Source organism: Pogona vitticeps, chromosome 1, assembly GCF_051106095.1.
Source record: "Pogona vitticeps strain Pit_001003342236 chromosome 1, PviZW2.1, whole genome shotgun sequence".
Classification (NCBI taxonomy): domain Eukaryota; kingdom Metazoa; phylum Chordata; class Lepidosauria; order Squamata; family Agamidae; genus Pogona; species Pogona vitticeps.
The window spans coordinates 270,451,946-270,472,977 of record NC_135783.1 but is presented as its reverse complement, the minus strand read 5'-3'; the positions used below and the strand labels follow the sequence as shown (position 1 = coordinate 270,472,977).

At 40.8% G+C, this 21,032-nt stretch overlaps 1 protein-coding gene across 1 annotated transcript; it reads left to right on the top strand.

Annotated features, from left to right (window-relative positions):
* Positions 1 to 4,723: 4,723 nt before the first annotated feature.
* On the top strand, positions 4,724 to 16,369 carry PRRG4 (proline rich and Gla domain 4). The gene is made up of 5 exons (XM_020795606.3): positions 4,724 to 5,257; positions 6,015 to 6,081; positions 8,761 to 8,887; positions 12,566 to 12,701; positions 15,014 to 16,369. Exons 3-5 carry the CDS (start codon positions 8,821 to 8,823, stop codon positions 15,216 to 15,218), a joined length of 408 nt encoding a protein of 135 aa, XP_020651265.1. The 5' UTR covers positions 4,724 to 5,257; positions 6,015 to 6,081; positions 8,761 to 8,820; the 3' UTR covers positions 15,219 to 16,369.
* The last annotated feature ends 4,663 nt before the right edge of the window (positions 16,370 to 21,032 follow it).

Genomic DNA, 21,032 nt, shown 5'->3' with positions numbered 1-21,032 from the left:
GAGATGGACCCCAAAAATTCAAAAGAACAAATGGAGACTTGGTCTGTTCAATCCCAAAGTTCTGGAATAGTGGTGCAAGAAATAGAAAAGGAATGGCAGATTAATATACAAAGGCTAATATTATCAGGGTTCCAGCAAGTGAATGCAGGTCTTAGCAAAATAGAAGATTTGATGAAAGGGACGAAAGAGGGGACAGCAGATGCCAAACAAAACTTAAATGAAGTTGTACAGACTTTAGAATCGTCTGTATTAGACATGACACCAGGTAATATGAATGCAGTAGAGAGTTATCCAGTGACCCATGCAGCTTCCAAAATTAAAAAGCATTATGACAAAAATCTTAAGGAGGCAGAGATACTGAAACCAGATAATTTTATGGTGAAAATATGGGAAGTGAAAAAAATGGATATTCTGTCAGATGGGCTGAAAGACTGTTCAATTCAAAAAGAAACTGAACGATGGGATGTACTGTATAAATGGCAGCAGCTACCAGACAATATTGGAATAACATAGAATAAAATTAAAATTAAATGATAAGATAAAACCAGGAGGGTAATCAAACTGTGAAAAAGCAAAAAGTTGATATGTATTAGTAATATGAATTGATTGGATGATGTTATACTTTATGCTCTCCTATCCCCCAAAACCATTTCCTGGATTCTCTCTTGATCTCTTTAGAGAATATTGTTATTGGGCAAGACTGAACTATAATACTGTACAAGATTTAGCCATGTCAGTCTGCGCAAGCATATAAAGTAAAACCCAAAGGAAAAATAATAATAACAAAAGAAAAAAAATTAGGCACCTTAAAGACTTATATTTTAATGTGAGCTTTCATAGACAAGTCCACTTCTTCAGACATAGGAGGTAAAATACAGAATTTACACAGTAAAACATTAATGCGCAGCATTAAAATATACTGGTGTGTGGTTGCATTTCACACATATAATAATTTATGACCTATGGACACGACTGGACAAATTGTCAAGGGGAACCTTTACCTTTACAGTATGTTTAATGTTCAGTTCTCTTGAAGTTTGTTCTTTTCTAAACATTCCCACAAAAAAATAGAAAACAGAAAACAAGGCAACACATTTAGTGTAGCCTGTGCTGCAATGCTTCCAGTTATAGGTTTTGAAAACTTCAGAATAACAACTGTCATGAAGTAATGCCTTTACCACCCTATTCTTAAGAGCTGCTACATCAGCTCTTTAAAATGCCTTGGACCAGTTGCCAAAATAATGGTAAAAGAGGCAGCATTAGCCATGCAGAACTTTGGGGCCATATTATTTGTACTGTATGGGTTAGGCAACAGTTTGGCCATCGGCACACTGAATGCTAAGATTATGGAGCATAACTGGGAGGGAAAATTTGCATATGACATATATGATATTAGTATATGATATCTATATATCATATATTAGTACTATATATGAAATCAAAATTAGTATATGATATCAAAATACACTAAGTATATGATATCTAGTGGCATTCAAAAGTATTTTAGAACTGGAGTAGAGTATCTAATCCTACTCCCATTTAATGAAAACATAAACCAGTAGCAATCACATTTGCCTCATATTGGAAGTAGTTTGTTTCAACTGAGGGCTGTACAATAGAATAAATTTGTCATTCTTGGATATTGCTATTATTTAAGCACCTATTTTTACTTAGTAGAACAGACAAATGCAGGATGCTATCATGTTCAAAATTTAATGTTTGCTTAGTGGTATGGTTCAGTGGTTCAGTAATTCTAAAAGAGCTTAATCTGTGGCACAGAATGACTCACTACATTGCACGCAAACAGTAACTGAGACTGTGACATTTAAACATATAAAGTCACAAAGTGCCTTGCAGTCAGACAATGGGCATCTGTGAATTACTACAGCAATACAGTATAAACTTTTAGAAGCCTTAACAGATGCAACTGCTTGTGTATCTCACTAGGGGGCATAAATGACCTGTGCTCAGCCAGCAATTACAGTGGTGCCTCGCAAGACAAATGCCTCGCAGGACAAAAAACGTGCAAGACAATTGATTTTGGCAATGGGGCTGATGACTCGCAAGACAAATGCCTCACAGGACAAAAAACGTGCAAGACAATTGATTTTGGCAATGGGGCTGATGACTCGCAAGACAAATGTTCCTATGGTCGCGCTTCGCAAGACGAATGTTTTCCGTTTTTTGTTCCTGCCTCACGTTTGCTGATTTATAAATGTTTTTCTATGATGTTTAAAAAGTTAAAGTTGATGACTCGCAAGACAAATTTTCCGATGGCCGCGCTTCACAAAACTAATGTTTTCCGTTTTTTTTGTTCCTGCCTCATGTTTCCTGATTTTTAAATGTTTTTCTATGATGTTTTAAAAGTTAAAGTTTTGTTACTGAATTTTTTTTCAATCATCTGCACAATATGTATGGCTTTAAAGAGCACTTAATAAACCCTTTGTAAACCAAATTTGACTTTGTTCTGTTTTTGCCCATAGGAACACACTAATTAGATTTCATTGCATTCCTATGGGAAAATGCTTTTTGCAAGATGAATTTTTCGCAAGACAACATTAACTGCAGAACGAATTAAATTCATCTTGTGAGGCACTACTGTATTTGCTTATGGAAAATGGAGGAGAAATAATGCCAATTATTGTAGTCCAGCTGTGCTGCTTACAGTTCAGTCAGCTGGAATGTGCCAACACAGGGCAGACCTGAATCAGCAACACAACTGTAAACAAGAGAGATCTTGCAAAATGTCTGGGGCAGGAATAAGAACAATGCATAGTGAGAGCAGCAACAACCTTATCCTAGGCCAGAAGCATAATTCAGCGTGACAATAAGAGGCACAAAAATTATGAGGTCAGCAGATCTGGATCTTTTGTCCTTATTTTCAGGCAATAATGAATACCTAGTACATAAAAATGTATTTTTCTTTATGGCAGCATGTTTGGAAATTGCTGCAAACTGGGGGGAACTTGTAATTTGATTTTACATGCATGGAGAAATAGAATATGTCATATTGCCCTAATGGAAAAATGAATTAACCAGATCTGGTTAAACAACTACACACCTAATATGATTTTTTTCAACACATGGTTTTCTTTTATTGATTATGTTAATAAGATTGGCAAGACTTATTTTCCACTAGCCTCCCATGTCAATATTTGGTGTGATATTCTAATCTGATACAGATTGCAATGGTGTGAATGTTTACTTAATTTTCACTTCAGTTTTACGGAAACGGCCTATATCAGATTGCATATTCCTTGTGAAAGACCTGTGCTATTATTTTGCTGTTGTTTTTCCATGTTCTTTCAGAAAAATTTAGAAAAAAGTAAGAGGGGCAACTGCAAGGAAATATTGCAACACATGCAAGGTACAAGTGACAAAAATGCTAGCATTTTCTTCTAAATTCTTGTATAAGGAACTTAAAACCATGTGACCATAACATGTTGTCCTCAACAAGATAAGCTAACTTATGTAGGCAAGAAAAGAATGCAAAAGACCATTGATATAAATTCCATAACAATCACATTGGTCTTGGCATGTTTTTTTTTTCTAGCACGTATGTACCAGATGACCAAATTAATCTACTACTTTGTAAATAAAGTTTCGCATTGCCAAAGAATGATGCGCTTGTGAAATATGCTTTCTGTATGGTTGCCAGAGTAATTCTATGTAAGCAAAATCAGGCAAAATCCAAAGTAACAAAACAAAGTAAAAAACATGCGGCACCTTAAAACTAGCTATTAAGCCTATTTTAATGTAGGCTTTTATGGTTATACAAGAAAACCAATATAATACTTAAGTCTTTAAGGTGCCACATGTTTTTGTCTTTGTCTTTATTTTGTTTTGTTTCTTTGGATTTTGCCTGATATGCTTGCATTGACTAATACACATGGCTACCTCTTCTAAAATTACAACTATGAAAGTAATTCTATGTATGTAAGTATATCATATGCACATTGCTATTTCTTCAAACAATTTGCTTCTCCCAAGTCTCCTTCCAGCATTCTCCTTTAGAGGTCCTGGAAAAACTATTTTTTTTGTCACAGGGGCTGGGGGAACTTGTAGTCCAGAAAAACTAACTTTCCCCTGTGTATTCTTCAGCTTGCCCACTGATCTCACAGACTTATAACGTAATTGTGCTTTATTTTGTACTAACCAAAGAGAGATTCTCAAACCTAGGGCAGGGAATCTCTTGATGCTGGGTGTTGCCAAATCCCTTGATACTTTTAACGACTCTGTCCGCAGCATACGAGGTGATCAAGGGAGGGCTTTGCCACTGCCAACCCCTAGCGAGTTTTGGTGTCCCAGTGATAATTTGAACTCAGAGCTCCCGAGTCCCTGGTCTGACATTCAACCAACTACACTGGTTTTGCTCTGGGAGTTACCGGCTAAATAAAACAAATCAACCAGCCCTAAGGCGTAACTCGGATAATTTCTTGGAATTCAAATGGGTGGGTGTTGTAGAGGAGCTGTGTTACTCAGCAGTTACAGAGAAGAAAGGAATGAAGGCTGTCGGGGTGCATTTTCCCCCACGACAAAAATCTCAGCCCCGGTTTTGTAAAATGGGAATGTTTTGAGTGTACTGACTAGCTCATTTCAATATGCGCTCCGCCGGCTTGTGCCTCGCCTCCTCCTCGTGTCCACGCCCGGAATTTAGGTAGGCGGCCACAAAAGCAACAGGAGGGAAGTCATAGGATCCTAGCCCCCGCCCCCCCCCCAAATCGGCCGGGCCCTGAGGAGCGAGAGGTGAGCGGCGTCTCACACACACACGCAGAGAGAGAGAGAGAGAGAGAGAGCGCAGGCCTGTCGGCGTGCGCTCCTCGGACGGAGAAATGTAGCGTTTGCGCTTTGACCTGAGCAGGTACGAAAAGAGGAGGAGGGAGGCCTTCTCTTCTCCCAGGAAGAGACAGAGAGAAAGCCCGCCTCTCGCCATGGGGCTGGAAGCGTTTTTCGTCGGGCGGGCGGGGGGCGGAAAGAGAAAGAAAAGTAATCGGAGCGCACAAAAGTCACAACTTTCTCCAAGCAACGCAAGGCTGTGGGAAATGCCTGCTCTGGTAGCGGCCTTTCCTGGCTTTTTTTCAAGGCGCATCGGTGGTCAGAGGTGTCCCTTCACTTGTTAGCAGCAGGGCGTGGGCGGGGTGCTTGATGTCGCTGAGGGAAATGGGCAGGAGGGTGAATCAACCCGGCTGCGTTGGTTGCTTTATTGCACGTTTCTTTTCCCCGAGCACCTCGAGGGGACGGCGGCGCTTGCTTCCAGGTGGGCTGTTTGTTTGTTGTCCCGGGGCTGGGTGGGAATTCGTGTCGCCGATTCCCTCTCGTAAGCGGAGGGGTCAGTTCAGACGAGGCTGCGCTACTAAATTATCTTCTGGGAGCCTGAATTGATGTCCCCGAGAAATTACAGCAAGCCTCGCCACGCCAAGGGAGCTTCGGATTTTTTGGCATGGGTGGAGAAGAAGCCCCCAGTACAAATTGCTTTCCAAAGAGCGTTTCAACAGTATGATGTGATGTGTTTTTGAAAGAGAGAGGAGGGGGGGGGAGAGATGTAAATAGTTCCTAGGTTCTTCCTTAGCATAATTAGCTGAGAAGGATTTCGAGTGTCTGTGAAAATATGGTATTTTCAACCTTGTGCAGTCAATTATCATTTGCTGTGTGCCTCTGAGGGGGACTGTGCTGCCAACTCAAGGCATGTGGGGACGCAAAAGAAGAGCCTAAAATAAGTAGTAATTTTGTCTATTTCAAGCATTATAGCTCTTCGCCTTGAAAATAATGAAGCCCTTAGTTTTAATTTCTGGGAACAATTCATGTAGTTAATCTTACGCAACCATGATGATGTACATGTTGAACTGGTTTTAGGGAGGTTTTCAGACTGTTTCTAATAGAACACTCATCCAGATATCTTAAAGTTGACTGTAGTCCCTTGGTCCACTTTTAAAATTCGACCGTAACCAGTATATTCACAATCTCTTGACTGATACTGGGTTATGTTCTTTTTTTTAAATGTGTTATTGCTTCAGCTGCTTCTAACATTGCTTGCATTTCCTCACTGCTCAAGACAAAGGAACCAAAAAAGAGATGAAACAAGTAAGTTATTTTTTCTATAACAAGCTACACTGTATAAAACAGAACTCTGTTTTAATCAACTTTTAAGCAAGAAGCAAATTGTGCTTTATACTTTACTCTTTCATTTTAAAGATAGTAAGTAAGCCAAATAGTTTTGCCCAAGATGACTCAGTCAAGAGTTCAAGAAGTACAGGAATTTGTTGCAGCAGTGAGTTGTCATAGTTGGCCAACAAACTAAAGATGTATTAATTTTGATTTTAAACAACTCCTTACTACATGATGTAATAATAATAATAATAATAATAATAATAATAATAATAATAATAATAATAATAATAATAAAAAATTTCTATGACATTTCACATTTTCTCTGCAACCTACATTTCAACTCCTAAACAAGTTCAAACATGTTTATGAGTAATCTGGCCTTTCTTACCAGATTACTCATACATGTTCAAACCCACCCATAAGCTCAAACGTAGGTTGCAGAAAAACTATGACATGTCATAGAAATCCTCCCCTTAATAATAATAACTACCTTTGAACTGCAGAGCTGGAAGGGACCCTATGGATCATTAAGCCTCTTTCAAGGAGATGCAGTAGGGAATTGAACCCATCCTCTGGCTCACAGCCAGATGCCTAAAAGCTATAGAGCTATCCAGTAGTCAGAGATCATTCACCAGAATGACTTCTAGTTGGTTTCAGACAATCAGCAATATGGGTCTACGTTCCTCAAAACTTGCCTATTTTCAGTAAATATACCAAATGCCTACTAGTCTCCCTCATCAGCTCCCCCATCCAAAGAACTCTCTCGTTTTAAAGTCTGGTTGGTTGTCAGTCGCAGCTAGAGTAGATCTATTGACTAAGCATTTAAATGTTTTTAAAGCATGGTGGGTTTAGGCAAGATTTGTTTAAATAGGGAAATATCTTCAGAGGCATTTGTGTTATTCTTCTGTGATTATAAAAACTTAATTTTGAATAGATGGATGTCACCTAGTACTGTATGTCTCACTTTTCAGAGCCTGGAAAAGATGTCGTTTAATTACACCTACCAGAATCCCCCAGCCAGCCACTGACCAAGTTTTGCATTTTTAACCATTTGAGGATGCTTTTATAAGAATGGTTAATTATGGCAGAGTTACAGGACAATGTCATTTTGTGATGTCATTTTCCTGTTTAAATTGCTTATATCAACCTGATCTCAGCCTTTTCAGTTTTCCTAAACTTGCTTCATCTTGACATGCTCTAGTTCCTCCTAATCTGGCAGTGGTTGACTCCCTTGACACACATCCTGGTTAGATTGCAAATGCTACATTTAGCTACATCCTCCTCGCATTTCCCACTGATAACACTATCCTATTTACATCAGTAACTTGCTTGCATTTTAAGACAACCTTGATTTGGTGGATGTCAAACCACACTCATTTCCAACTCTAACCAGTTACATTAACAATGAAATATACTTGCAGGACTTTCATAAGCCCTTCTCTTAAGTACAGTACCTCTTCCTCAATCTGTAGTAATGGACTGAATTGGTACTGGGGTAAATAGGGAATATTTTGAAACATTTTCCAGGGAATGTTGAGTCTTGAGTTGAAAGAAACACATTAAAAAAGGGAAAGTGGAGAAGGAAAATAATAGTTCAGTTTCCTTAGAAAAGCCACTTTGTGTAGACACACTCCCAGGGCAGACCTAGAAAAAGCAGATGATAAACCACTTCTGTATACTCTATGCCAAGAAAACTTTGCAAAGGGTCAACATAAGTCAGAAATGACTTGATGTAATAATAATAATAGTTGTTGTTCTTAAGGAGATGCATATGAGGAAGCTAAAGTATTTTCCCTCCAAAAACTTCCCTGTAAATGCAAGAAGGCAAAAGGGGGTGCTTTTTCCTCTTCCCAGTCTCCAGAGACCACCTCGCAAAGTTTCAGTTTGGGGCTGGCAGCTAGCCGCACTCATGAATCCTTTACATGTTTAGAATGGTGGGAGAGGAAAATAGGCTCTTCTCTGCATGTCAGACAGTGCATAAGGTTCCCTTTCCAGGCAAACTGGATTTATGAGCAGGAGAACCAATAGGGTTGATATACACTGCAGTAGGTGAGATTCTATTGAAAAAAAATCATAAATAGTTTTAACTTCAGAAACATTTGCATCTTTATATACAGTAGTGTTAGTTGTGGTAGTTTCATAAAATAAAGAATACCAACTCTTTCATTTACTCAATACTAGGAGGTCTCTAGAATGGTGGCAACTGCCTGAATCCTTTGAAAAGAATTGAAATAGACCTTGTAGTGGGCTTTTTCTCCATCACAACAAAGAATAAAATTAAGACAGGGTTTAAATGTTTGAATTGCCTTCTTTAAATAACTGGAGAAAGATTTACCCTGAAGCCACTATCTCTTCATTGCTAGAGCCAGTACATGTGAACAGGGTGAACAGTTCATTCCTAAAGCACAGTGGGCTCTGGGCTAATCAAATAATAAACTTGCCTGTGGCAATTATTGTACTTTTGGAGGAGGTAGCCATGTTAGTCTGTGCAAGCATATTGTTTCTAGGGAAATGATGGACATGAAATAATAAAAATGTATATTCGCAATTGTCCTGAGTGATCTCTGCAGTTTGTTTTTTTGTTTTGTAAATCTCGAAAATATTATCTTGTTTCTAAAAGCTGCTTCCTTAAAACTGCATCGTTCTTCATAGGACTCTTTCAAGATTCCCACAAGTTCACAGACAAATCTGTTATAGAGAAGGCGCTGTCGAATGAACAGATTGGCTTTCCCAGATGAGAACACTGTCAGAAATAATGAAAACTATATTTATATCAGAGGTAAAAGTATGACATTTTTAAAAGATCCTGTAACATAACATTTTTAAACTCCTAATTCCTGTACATACATACTGAGGTGACTTCACCTTTTTATTTCTTTATGGGTTTTAAAAATAAACTCTTCCTAATTTATAAATCCTGCTTACTATTTTATGTAGCAATCATAAGCTATTACACCCATGTGCATTACTGTACTGGTCAGTGCTATGACACATGGGTTATGTAATGTAAAAAAAATACAAAAGTGTTTTCAAAAAAATATGTATGTTCAAAGGGCAATGTGAAATAATGAACTTAGCTTTGGCAGAGTTAGAGCAATGGTGTAAAAAGGAACACTGGCTATGTCCCTAGGTTAGTGATAAGAACAATCCAAGAGAGAAAGAGTCCTTTTTCACAAAGTTTAAATAGCAAGCCCACATTTAATGTAGAGGTTTAGTAGCTGTTGTTTGGGTGGCGACACACATTGGTAGTGAAGATACGTGAGCACTGCACATGCTATCAGAAATCTTGTAACTGGAGAAGAGATCCCATAGGAGTTGATGGAATTGTGCGGCATCTTCGTAAGCACATATTATTTTTATACTTCACACAGTTGCACAAAATTCACATGAATCAATGAGGAGGACATACACTCCTTCCTGCTATGGCCTGTTAGTTCATGTTACCTAGAGCTAGGAAGACCACAATAAGTCAGAATCAACTTGATGGCACATTATTATTATAGCTGTGACTGAATAGCACAGTAGGTTGGAACACCTGGCTGCAGAGCCAAGGATTTAGAGTTTGATTCCCCACTGTGCTTCCTGGAAGAAGAGTCAGTTTGTGTGGTCTTTGGGCATAGTCCCAGAGTGCCATTAGAAGAAAGGGGCAGTTAAACCATTCTGAGTACTTTATACTCAACCTATGTCTTTAATGCAGGGGTGGGGAACTGTGGCCCTCCAGATGTTTTCAGACTCCCACCTGGGCTATGCCAGCTAGGTGTGCTTGGAATTTACAGTCGAGCAGCATCCTGAGGTTGATGGTTCTCCACAACTGTGTTAATGGATTTAAGGGAACTCAGATGCTGTGGTGCAAAGGTGGGAATCATGTAGTCCATAGAACATATAAGGTCTCAATATTATTACTGTTACTTGGTCTCCCAGAACCCTCTCCCAGTTTTTCCAAATAATGTCTTTGGATGGTTGTTGTGGGTTTTTCGGGCTCTTTGGCCGTGTTCTGAAGGTTGTTCTTCCTGACATTTCGCCAGTCTCTGTGGCCGGCATCTTCAGAGGACTGGAGTAGGAACTCTATCCATGCTGTGTCAACCCACAACAACCATCAGATCCCAGCCATGAAAGCCTTCAAGAATACAATGTCTTTGGATTTTTCCCCTAAATCAGAGGGTTTATGCCACTAGGGAGTGCAAGTCACCTCTAAAACAGGTATCCCCCCCAAATATCCCAGTTATGATCAGACGATATAATGTGTGGGTTTTCCCCCCACCTCCATATGGAGGAACTGTTGTGGCCTATGCTAGAGCTAGAAATATAGCACCCACAATCCCAAGCTTGCCCATTTATGCTCCTAATGCTTTGTTTAAGTGCATTTAGATCCCAGATGCTATATGGCACTATATATAATGTATGTTGTTTTTCTAAGGGCCACACAGCTGCAAAGAGAATTACAAGCCAAATCAGTGTTTTGCAGCATGACGTTAACCACATACTGTACATAGTTCAGTTCATGCTGGGGAAAGGATGTACAAAACACTACACTTTGGTACCTTATCTTTTGCAGACGTGGCAAACAATTTGTTCAAAGGCTGGCAATGTTAGATAGCTGGTTCTACATCCATTCTGCCAGTGTATCCTGGTTCACTGATATCATTGACCTCACAACAACTTATATCATGGATCTCCAACAACTTATGAATGGTTTTAGCAAGGCTTGTCAAGATTTTGGATTAACAATCTGCCTGAAGAAAACACAAGTCATGGGCCAGGGCGTGGACTCACCTCCCTCTACTACCATCTCTAAACAAGAACAGGAGGTTGTTCATAATTTCATGTACCTTGGCTCAATGATCTCTGACACTCTCTTTCTAGATGTTGTGCTGGATAAACACATTGGCAAAGCAGCTACCATGTTCTCTAGACTCACAAAGACAGTATGGCTTAATAAGATGACGGCATATACCAAGATCTAGGCCTTTAGAGCCTGTGTCCTGAGTACACTCCTGTACTGCAGTAGGTCCTGGACCCTTTGTGCACAGCAGGAGAGGAAGCTGAACACATTCCATTTGCATTGTCTCCAACACATTTTTGGTATCACCTGGCAGGACAAAGTTCCAAATAGAGTAGTCCTAGAATGAGCTGGAATTGTTAGCATGTGTGCATTACTGAAACAGCAACGTCTATGTTGGCTTGGACATATCATGAGAATGGCTGATGGTCAGATTCCAAAAGATCTTCTGTATGGAGAATTAGTGCAGGGAAAGCACCACAGAGGGAGACCACAGCTGCGATACAAGGATATCTGCAAGCAGGATCTGAAGACCTTAGGAATGGACCTCAACAGATGGGAAACCTTGACCTCTGAGCATTCAGTCTGGAGGCAGGTGTGTGGGGGTACCATTCCCAAGGTTGCTAAGCCACATGGGTGTTGTAGTGAGGGAAAACTCTCCTAGCATCCTGTGGCTGCTTCTGAGGGGAGGAGCTGCCACCATTCCTCCTCTTTCTCATTATCATAGAGAGCTTGCTATAGAGGCCTTTCCTTAGGCCAATCAGAGGGCTTGATTAATTGCCTTTCTCCAGATCAACCCTAATAACATGATGTAACCATTGTCCTATCTGGACCCTGTCTACTCTCTGTAATGCAATCACTACCTGTGACCTTGTAATGTTAATAAAAGGACAGTCTCCTGGGGGCAGGGCAGAAGAGACGGACAGGAGACAGAGACCGAGAGAGGAAGAGTCGCCCACCAGGAGTGCTGCTGGCAGACATCCATCTGTGTGTGTTCCTGACTTCTTTAATCTATTGCTAAGAGACTCTTTGCTATCTATTATCTGGTGATCACCACAAAGCCCATCAGCCTGCTCATTGCCTGGACCCAACACAGGCGGTGCAGCATGACCTCTCCCAATTTGAAGAAATATGTTTCTTCTGCATATGTTGCTGTCCTGGAACTTCCATTGGCCCTACCCAGCATACAAATGGAAAGAACTGCTGGAAGCATAAGGAAACACATGTTTCCATTCATGAAATGGAAATAGACAGTTTCAAGGTCTCATACCCACAGGGCCAAATAGCTTAAAGGAAAGCTATTTGGCTCGGGGGGCATAATGCCTTCAAACTATTTGTGGCTGGTAAACTGGCCTCTAGTAATGTAGGTTAGTCTATCCAGTTATTCTACCCATTGTATTCTTGTAGTTCAAGAGCCACTTCTCAGTAAACTCTGGGCCTTGTAATGAGTATGATCTATGTATTTAAAATTAGTGAGGGTACAGAGGATTCCTGTAGAATGTGTGCTGCTGTGGTTGCATTTGTACATTGCTTTTATAAATCTGTGGCATGAATTAAGAATACTTTTAACAGCTTGAATGTTTTAAGGCTAAGAATGTGACCTGGAATAGATTTAGAAGCAATGCTGTAGTTTTTCTCCCCCTGATTAATACAGTTAAAATCTGGGCTTCTTTACAGGCAGACAAGCAACAGAGAAAATGGATGTTATAGGGCTTTTGGCAGGACTGATTGCAATTGGAGTTCTGTTAGTTATAACTGGATTACTTATTTGTTACCTGTGTCAGAAAAGATGCAAGCCAAGACATCTGCCAGGGTAAGGAATTAAATATTGTATTTATCAACCCTATTTTTACTGAGTTCAGAGCTGGCAAACTGCTAGATTGAGGTGTGTATGGGTGGATGTACATGTATATGTTTGAGTGTTGATTCAATCTGTCTGTTGTGCCCTGTCTGGACTTACACTGGGCCTGATTTATAATTGTGTGCGTGTGTGTGTATGTATAAATATCTGAGCAGAGTATAACATACTAAATGATCTACTGACTTCTAAGTTGAATAGTGAACCTTTTGAAACTAATATATTTGAATAATATTGTTGTGCTTTATTTTGGAAGTCTTTGACATGTAATTTGCATATAAGCAGACATAGTTTGATTTTGCTACCCAATCTCAAATAGTACAGTACATCATTTCAAAGGATATTAAGGATTCAAAATGGTTAGGAGAGCCTGAGAGAACTTCCATATGGAAATCAACAAAGTGACTTTTCGATGAGCAACACTAACTGCTAGAAGTTAAGGATAATATAAATAGCTAAATACAATATGGAAACTTGTAAGTCATAAGACTGTCTAGAATTAGATTGTATCCATAATGTGGATGTTTTTAGAACATGCTGCTATTTAAATATGTTGCTGATTTATGTCTGCTTGCTAATGATACCATTTTAAATGTGACAAAAACATTGTGGCTTTAAAAATGTGAAAATACCTGTGGTACAATGTCTTTGGTCACTTAGGAGAGCATGAGTAAGCTTCTCAGAAACCTGCCCCTGCATGTTAAGCAACAACATGCTATTGACACCCCACAGACTCTTTTTCCCCCTAAACAGGTATAATTTAAAGTTAGCAAATGATTTTGGATGCAATACTCCAAATTAGCCACTGGAAACCCTTCAAATTATAGTGTCTACTTCTTTTTTCAACTTCTCTAACGTCTGCAAGTAACCTTTCCAGTTATTCAGGCTAGAAGATCATCCATGTATCCTGCACTGTTCTCATAACAAAAGGGATTCAGTGTAGATAAACCTCAGCGCTTCCCCCCCACCCAGATTGGATGAATGTTTGACAGTAGGTATTCTCCCTCTTTGCAGAAGGAGCTATTGTCTTGGCTTCTCTTTTGCGCCACTCCTTGCTGCCAAACCTAACATTTCACGTTGGGCAAGAAGACCAAAATGGCTTTCCCAGGATATGTTATGACAGTACTCTTGGTACAGAGGATTTTTGCTTGCTTCTGCTGAAAACAAAGTGTTTCAGAGTCTGAGCAGGGAAGGCATCTTAATCTGAAATAGACACCCTGTGATAGTACCTTAAGGTGTTATAAGCTGTTGTCATGCAGGAAGGTATAATTAAATAATAGCAACATTTGAACTGCAGGGCTGGAAGGGACCCTATGGATCATCAGGTCCAGCCCCTTTCAAGGAGGCACAGTGGGGAATTGAACTCCCAACCTTTGGCTCTGCAGCCAGAGACCTAAGCCACTGAGCTATCCAGCAATTCATGAAAGTGCCCTACGGACTGTATACCTGTTGTTGTGACATCAGCACACAAGGCCGAGGCCTCTCTTCTTATTTTGTGAGATTTGCCATTTTTTGGTTATTCCATTTAATTATCTTTCTAAGTTGTATGTTCCTACTGTCTAGTGTTAATCTATATGCCTTAGTAAAATAAAGCTGCTTCCTTATAAAACATCAAATAGCTTGGGGCCAAAAAATTAGCTTCCTCCCATGTGAAGCTGTCTATAGAAGCATTTATTTTGAAGCCCTCTGTGGCATTACCTTACCTGTGAAAAGCATTTTAACACTGACTCCTTAATTAATTATGTGGGCTGTTATAATCTTTGTTTTGGTTCCATTCAAGAAAAATGTTTTAGGAGTTTAAATGTACTGGCCTAATACTCAGGTTTTTAAATTTATCTCTCCCCAGGGATAATATCCAGCAAGGATAATCAACATCCTTTCCATCCTGTGGTGATCAATATATTTGTTTCATGGACAAATACATAGTCACCGTGTTGATTTCAGTAGTCATGAAATGCCACTGAATTTTAGTCTTGGTTTTTGGATCTTGCACATGAGTATTTTGCTAAGAGTTGGGTTCATATGCCAAATTGGTGAATAAAACTTGTTTGGCAGATGGATTAGTGAACGGAATCTAAAAGCTAGAAAGATTCCTGATAAGGCACCAGCTAATAAACAGGATGTACGCCATAAGGCCCCAGGTGGTTTTGGAATCTTGTCTAGGAAAACATTTGATCTGGACTGTTGTATTTATCTACCACAATCTCAGAAGTCTATATAACATTTGTGTGAAAATTTGTGCGATTCAAATTGCATTTTTATTTTAGGAACCCAAGCTGCAGGAGGCACAGCTCTTCCATCTTCCAAAGACATGAAGAATTTCCCTTAAATCATCTCTCTCCACATACGGAACAGATAGGACTGCCAACTTATGAACAAGCAGTGGCTCTAAGAGGCAATTATGATGTGCCACCCCCACCATATCCAGGTTTTAAAATGTTCAAGAAGTCTTTCTCACTTCCTGCTCCTTAATTAATAAGCATGGCTCGTGAAAAGGTCGAGAGTTACATTTGACTGAAAGAAGATGTACAGTATAGCTGAAATGCTGAAGCATTGTGATCACTTTCAGGAACCTTTCACAGTATGAAAGGGATATAGCTCTTCGGTGTGCCTGGGAGGAAGTGGAGTGTGTCAGGTGAACAAGGAAGCTATCCTTCTTCAATGTTCTGATGGCTAAAGATGAAAGGCTCCTTTTGTTACGCTTCTCATTGAGGTGCTAAGAATTGTATTGAACTTGGATGTCATGCATTTTGAGCCACTCAGTGAATTGATATGCCACTTTTCCTGTTGCTCATGAACTGCCAAGTTTCATTTTCAGTTTTAAAATGTTGCAGTTTTTGGTGCTGCTTTTATAAAGAACAAATAGTAATATGGAAAAAAATGGAATTGTTGCTCTTACTGTTTTAACTTGTGATAAAAGGAAGACTTAATGTATTAACATTTCATGCTTCAACTACTCTGAACAATATTTAAACCATGTTCTCTTCATTTGTTCCTTATTACCCATTCCGTTATGAGCCTTACTGTGTATTGCCCATGTTGTCTGTCAAACTTGTGTTTAGCTCAGCACTCTGTTTCCACAGCAGCTAAGCAAATATTCCTGGGATGCTCCTTAGAAGGGAATGATCAGGAGGTCTACTCCTTTTTTTTTTACTTATCCTTAACTTCTGGTAACCTGGAGTACTGTGAATTAGCCTTGAGAAATATGGATATTTACCTAAAGGTAAACTCAAAAGGTTTCATTCAGTGTCTCTTTAATTGAGATTGGAGAAGCCAAGACACTTGTGAGGTAATGGCTTTTGAAACCCTTGACCCCCAATGCTACTGTAGCAAATAAATTCCAGCTTGTAATGTTGGTGGAAGGGAACAAATAAAAAGGAAAGTAAAACTGTTTAATGCACAAATGTCACAGATTCTCTATATCTGAAATTTATTTATAAGAGAAAATATAACCCAAACACAGAGAATTTTGTCCATTGACTATAGACATAGAAAAATCTAATGTTGCCATGCATATCTAGGTTGAAGAAATAGTTTTTAAAAAATTTATGATTCTTTTTTATATGGCATAATTCTTGATTATAGGAAATACTATTAATAAATGTTTAAAATTTTAACTTGTTCACCTATTTGTCAGTTCTGTGTTCTGCACATTGTTCTCGCAACATCTTTTTAAAATTCAGGTAGTATCCTTGGTGCAGGGATACACATACAAATTAGCCTTTTTTTTTCCTTCTAACTTTGAAGAGCAGCTCCCATGGGCCATATTTAAAGTACAAGAATTAAATGCATTTGCTCCAAAATGCTTTGTAAGGCCTTTCTGGAATTCTGCAGGCTAATTGTTTCCCTCAGTCTCCTGTGGGTGTGGGTGTAGGTGTGTGTGTATGTAGATGTATATATTAGAGATGGGGGTATTCATATACGAATATCCATGTGCAGCTGGAGTTAACAAAGGTTCGGCCCCATCCACTCACACAATTGCTGCCGCCACCAGCCTCACTTGTCCGTTTAATCACTCCTGGAATACCTTCCGGGTCAGCTAGCTGCTCGTGGCAGAGGGAGGGAGGACGAGTCTCCTTGTAAGGCTTCCGAGTAGTTAGCCAAACAGCACTCCAGAGCGACTGAAAGAGAGGAACCATTGGTGGATGTACTAGTGGATGGTTCGGCCCCAGGGGCCAGACCATTGTTAACTCCAGCTGCGTGGGGATCATTCACTAGGCATCCTTCAGTCTCAAAAGACTATGGTAATGTGCTCTGAATAGTCTTGGAACAGCGTCTAGTGTGGCTGAGGAGGCCAATTTGAGAGTGACAATCCCTTGCACACTGAAGACAAATACAGTCTGTTCCCTGTCCAGCTCCCTGATTTTGTTGCTTTTGTCACTTCCTCTTTGTCTCGGCCTGCTAGACAAGGGTCTCTTCAAATCGGGAGAAGCCCATGATGCATTGCCTGCCTCCAGGCTGAACGCTCAGATGTCAGGGTTTCCCATCTGTTGAGGTCCATTCCTAAGGCCTTCAGAATAACCCCACCTCATATATCTTCTACACTAGGATCCAGAATAATTTTATCACCTAAAGTATGAGAAGCACATCCTGCTCCAAACTGCAGCTGCCGTTAGCCATCCTCTAAGCAATATGAGTGTAATCAGGGTCTGTGAGAATAGTTTGACTGTAGAGCAGTCTTTCTCACAAACAGGTGTTGTGGCTGAGGTGTTGCTGCTGTGGCACAAGATACTTCACAGAGCGCCCAGCTTACAATGCCTTACCAAGCTGACCTCTGAAAGTTAACGTTTGTAGCTTGCCCATGTCTGTAGAGCTGCACGTATGTCATTTTTGACAGAGGGCTTCTTTTAAGTATACTAGGAGTCTTCCTGTTGAATGGAGTGATTCACTGCCCTATGGGCATGCCACTTGGAGTGGATGCTTGTTCCCTTGGTTAATGAATTAGCTCTGTCTTCTACTTTTGAGTTGTGCATCAAAATTCTGAGCTATTTACAGCTATGGGACAAAGTCAGCTTGAAAATAAAAAATTGCATTCTATCTTGTGAGGGTTCAAATTTTAAACCTTTGGTCTCCACAACAAATTCAGGAGTTTTTAAACTTTGAACCAGGGGAAAAGTTTATTGCAATATTTAACAAGAAATCAGTGTCCAAACAATTGTTCCATAACTTGTCACCTGTCGCCAACAGGTCAGACAGGTACCCAAGCATCATTCAAAAAGGGATTTGTATCATTGTTGTTCCACGGGCCTGACCACTCGGTTGTCGCATCTTCCTTCAAAACCTCTCTGACCTCTCCTTCCAGTAGGGTAACAGCCTCATTCTCTGTGGGGTTGATCCACCCGGCATCTCTTGTTGAGAAGGTCGCCCAGGGTCCTTCCGGAAGCCTCTCCTCCTCATCTCCTCTACCCTCCATGTCAATCTCTCTCTTTCCACCTTCTCCTTTTCCTCCCTCAACCTCCTTCGTCACTCCCAGGCTTCAGCCTCATTCCAATATGATGGTCAATGGGGAATCTCTCTCCTGCGCCAGTAATCAGCTTCCTCTTTAGGTACCCACAGACACTCCCATTCTCCGGTCCATGGGTCCTGCAACCACACCCATTCCCAACCTGGCAGCAATGGGCTTTCTGCCCTTTTTATCTCCGCTGTCCCCACCTCAATCTCCACCCTCTTTGTTCTTCCTATTCCCACCAAATCCTCTGTTTCAACGGCTGCCTTTAACCCACGCAATTCCTTCTCCAAGTCCCGGGTGTCAGTGTTCTCTTCTGCGGGGAACTGAGGTGGGTCTGGCTTTCCCTCTCAATAGTTTGTGGGAGGGATGGCACTCCAGTGAGAGACTCCTTTCTCTCACCCCCGGTCTCACAATCTTCACATCTGCCACAGAGATCCTTGCATTTTTGTGAGATACAGGAACAAGGTGTTTCACTTGCACATACATGGCCTTAAGGATCAATTCAGTGCTCTGGCTCCAGACTCTATAATCCTTTCTGCTCTCTCCCATAGGTTCATGACATCAGGATCAAAGAGACTTAGAATCATAGAATAATGGAGTTGGAAGGGGCCTATAAGGCCATCAAATCCAACCCCCAGTTCAATGCAGGAATTCAAATTAATTTTTCTTGAATGCCTCCAGCAATGGAGTGCTCACCCCACTCCAAGGTAATTGGTTTCATTGTCTTACTTCTTGTAACTTGAGACAGTATTATTCCAGTGTGTTTCTCTCTTCTGAAACTCATGATCAAATGTTAGAACATTTTATTCATATCATACATAGTGGCACTGTTATATCGCAGAATCTGAAGTTAATGCATTATGTTTTCACTGAATAACATATGTGCTAAGAATGTGACCTTTTTTGTTTAAAAACATGTGCTTTAATGCAGTGGCCCCCAACCTTGGGCCTCCATATGTTCTTTGACTACAACTCCCAGAAGCCTTCACCACCACCTCTGCTGGCCAGGATTTCTGGGAGTTGAAGTCCAAGAACATCTGGAGGCCCAAGGTTGGGGACCACGGCTTTAATGTACACAGTGCTGCCACACATATCTGAAGTGTCTAAGGCTCCCCCAGGATTCCTATCCTATATACAGTGGTCCCCAGCCTTGGGTCTCCAGATGTTCTTGGACTTCAACTCTCAGAAATCCTGGTCAGCAGAGGTGGTGGTGAAGGCTTCTGGGAGTTGTAGTCCAAGAACATCTGGAAGCCCAAGGTTGGGGACCACTGCTATATCAGGTACAGTATCTTGAAAGAGGCCTGACATCTGTAGTACAAGATTTGAAAAGACCAGGAGATGGGATGTATGCTTTACCTGCAGAGTCAGAAGTGAAGCTCTGTCCCAGCCCCAGGAGCATTATCAGGTGAAGGTAGCCACTGTTGACAAGTCTGTTTCAAGAACTAGATTTCTTTCAAGGTTTTCAAGGAAGAACAAAGCCTTGAAGGCCAGCTCACAAGATACAGATGTATGTGGGTAGAAATTATAAGCCCAAACTACATAGGCGTTCTACTGGCTTTCGGAACAACTAAATTCCTTGATCTCATAACTACCTATGGCACCAAACTCTGGATTCCAGCATACATTACCTTTTGATTGTTCATCTGTTTTTGATGTGGGCTTTATCTAAGGATCCTGCAATCAGCTTCCACCTACTTTTTGACCATGCTGCTCACTTTGATACCAGCTTCTCCTTAAGACCCTGTGTTTCTGGACTGCCACAATACCCACTGGACATTGTGAGTCTCGACCTGCTTCTTATCATGCAGAATACTCTCTCCTTTGCCTTTGAGCAGATGTGTCCAATTATGAGTAATAATGCTGTGCAGTTGTGTTGCTTGGAACTTACCCTCCGTGCACCTACACTTTCCATTCATATCTATACCAAGAATGAATGAGCATATGTAACAGCTGGGTAAATTGAATGTCTTAATTCCATGGAAATGTGTAAACTGTAGCATCATATGCTTATTATAATAGCACCCCTGAAGCAAATACTGAAGAGCAGTACTTCCAGTACCTATGTCACAATGTCCATGATATTATGTATTTCTCTACTCTTAATCCAAATAAGTATTCTAAAGTTTTCTATCTACCCAAGAATTTGTAAGCCATTTTACATTTTACCAGGCAGTCTACCTGCGTTCAGCAGCATGTCCCCCTCAGAGATGCAGCCAATCCCAGTTCTAGTGCAAATTGTCACATTTTCATCGACATGCTTTAAAAACCTGAGGTGTGCTCTTCAAATCCTGCGATATGTGATGAACACTTAAACCCCAGGTGGAATGGATAGTGGGGTAAATTGCCAGTGTACCGTGCTAAGTTCACCTTGCACGTTACATTTTTCCGGTGTGTTTTCAGGAAACATTTCACTTGTACAGAGAAAGAGTAAAGTATTTGCCACGACACTACTACCAATTAAAGCTGAAGAATTCCAACGAGGCATTTCATCCACATGCGAGTACAGTACTTGGGAGCTGCAAGGGGAAGGCAGCTCCCATCCTCCTCACTCGGAGGTTTGAGGCAACCCCTCATTCCTCCAGCCTGCCTTCCAGCTCCGCGCCTTTTCTCCGCCGTGCTTCTACAGGTTGCGCTCCCTCCCTCCCTCCGTCCCCACCCCTACTCCTTCCTTTGCAAGGGCCGCGACTTGCTGCTCGTCAGCGGCGGCGGCTGCAGGAAGAGCAGCCAACAAGCCACGGCAGACCGCTGCTTCTTCCCGTGCCCTGGAGACCGTCCGTCCCAGCAAACGGTGGAGGAGGAGTGGGAGGAGCATCCTGGAAAGCCGCCGCGGCTGCTGC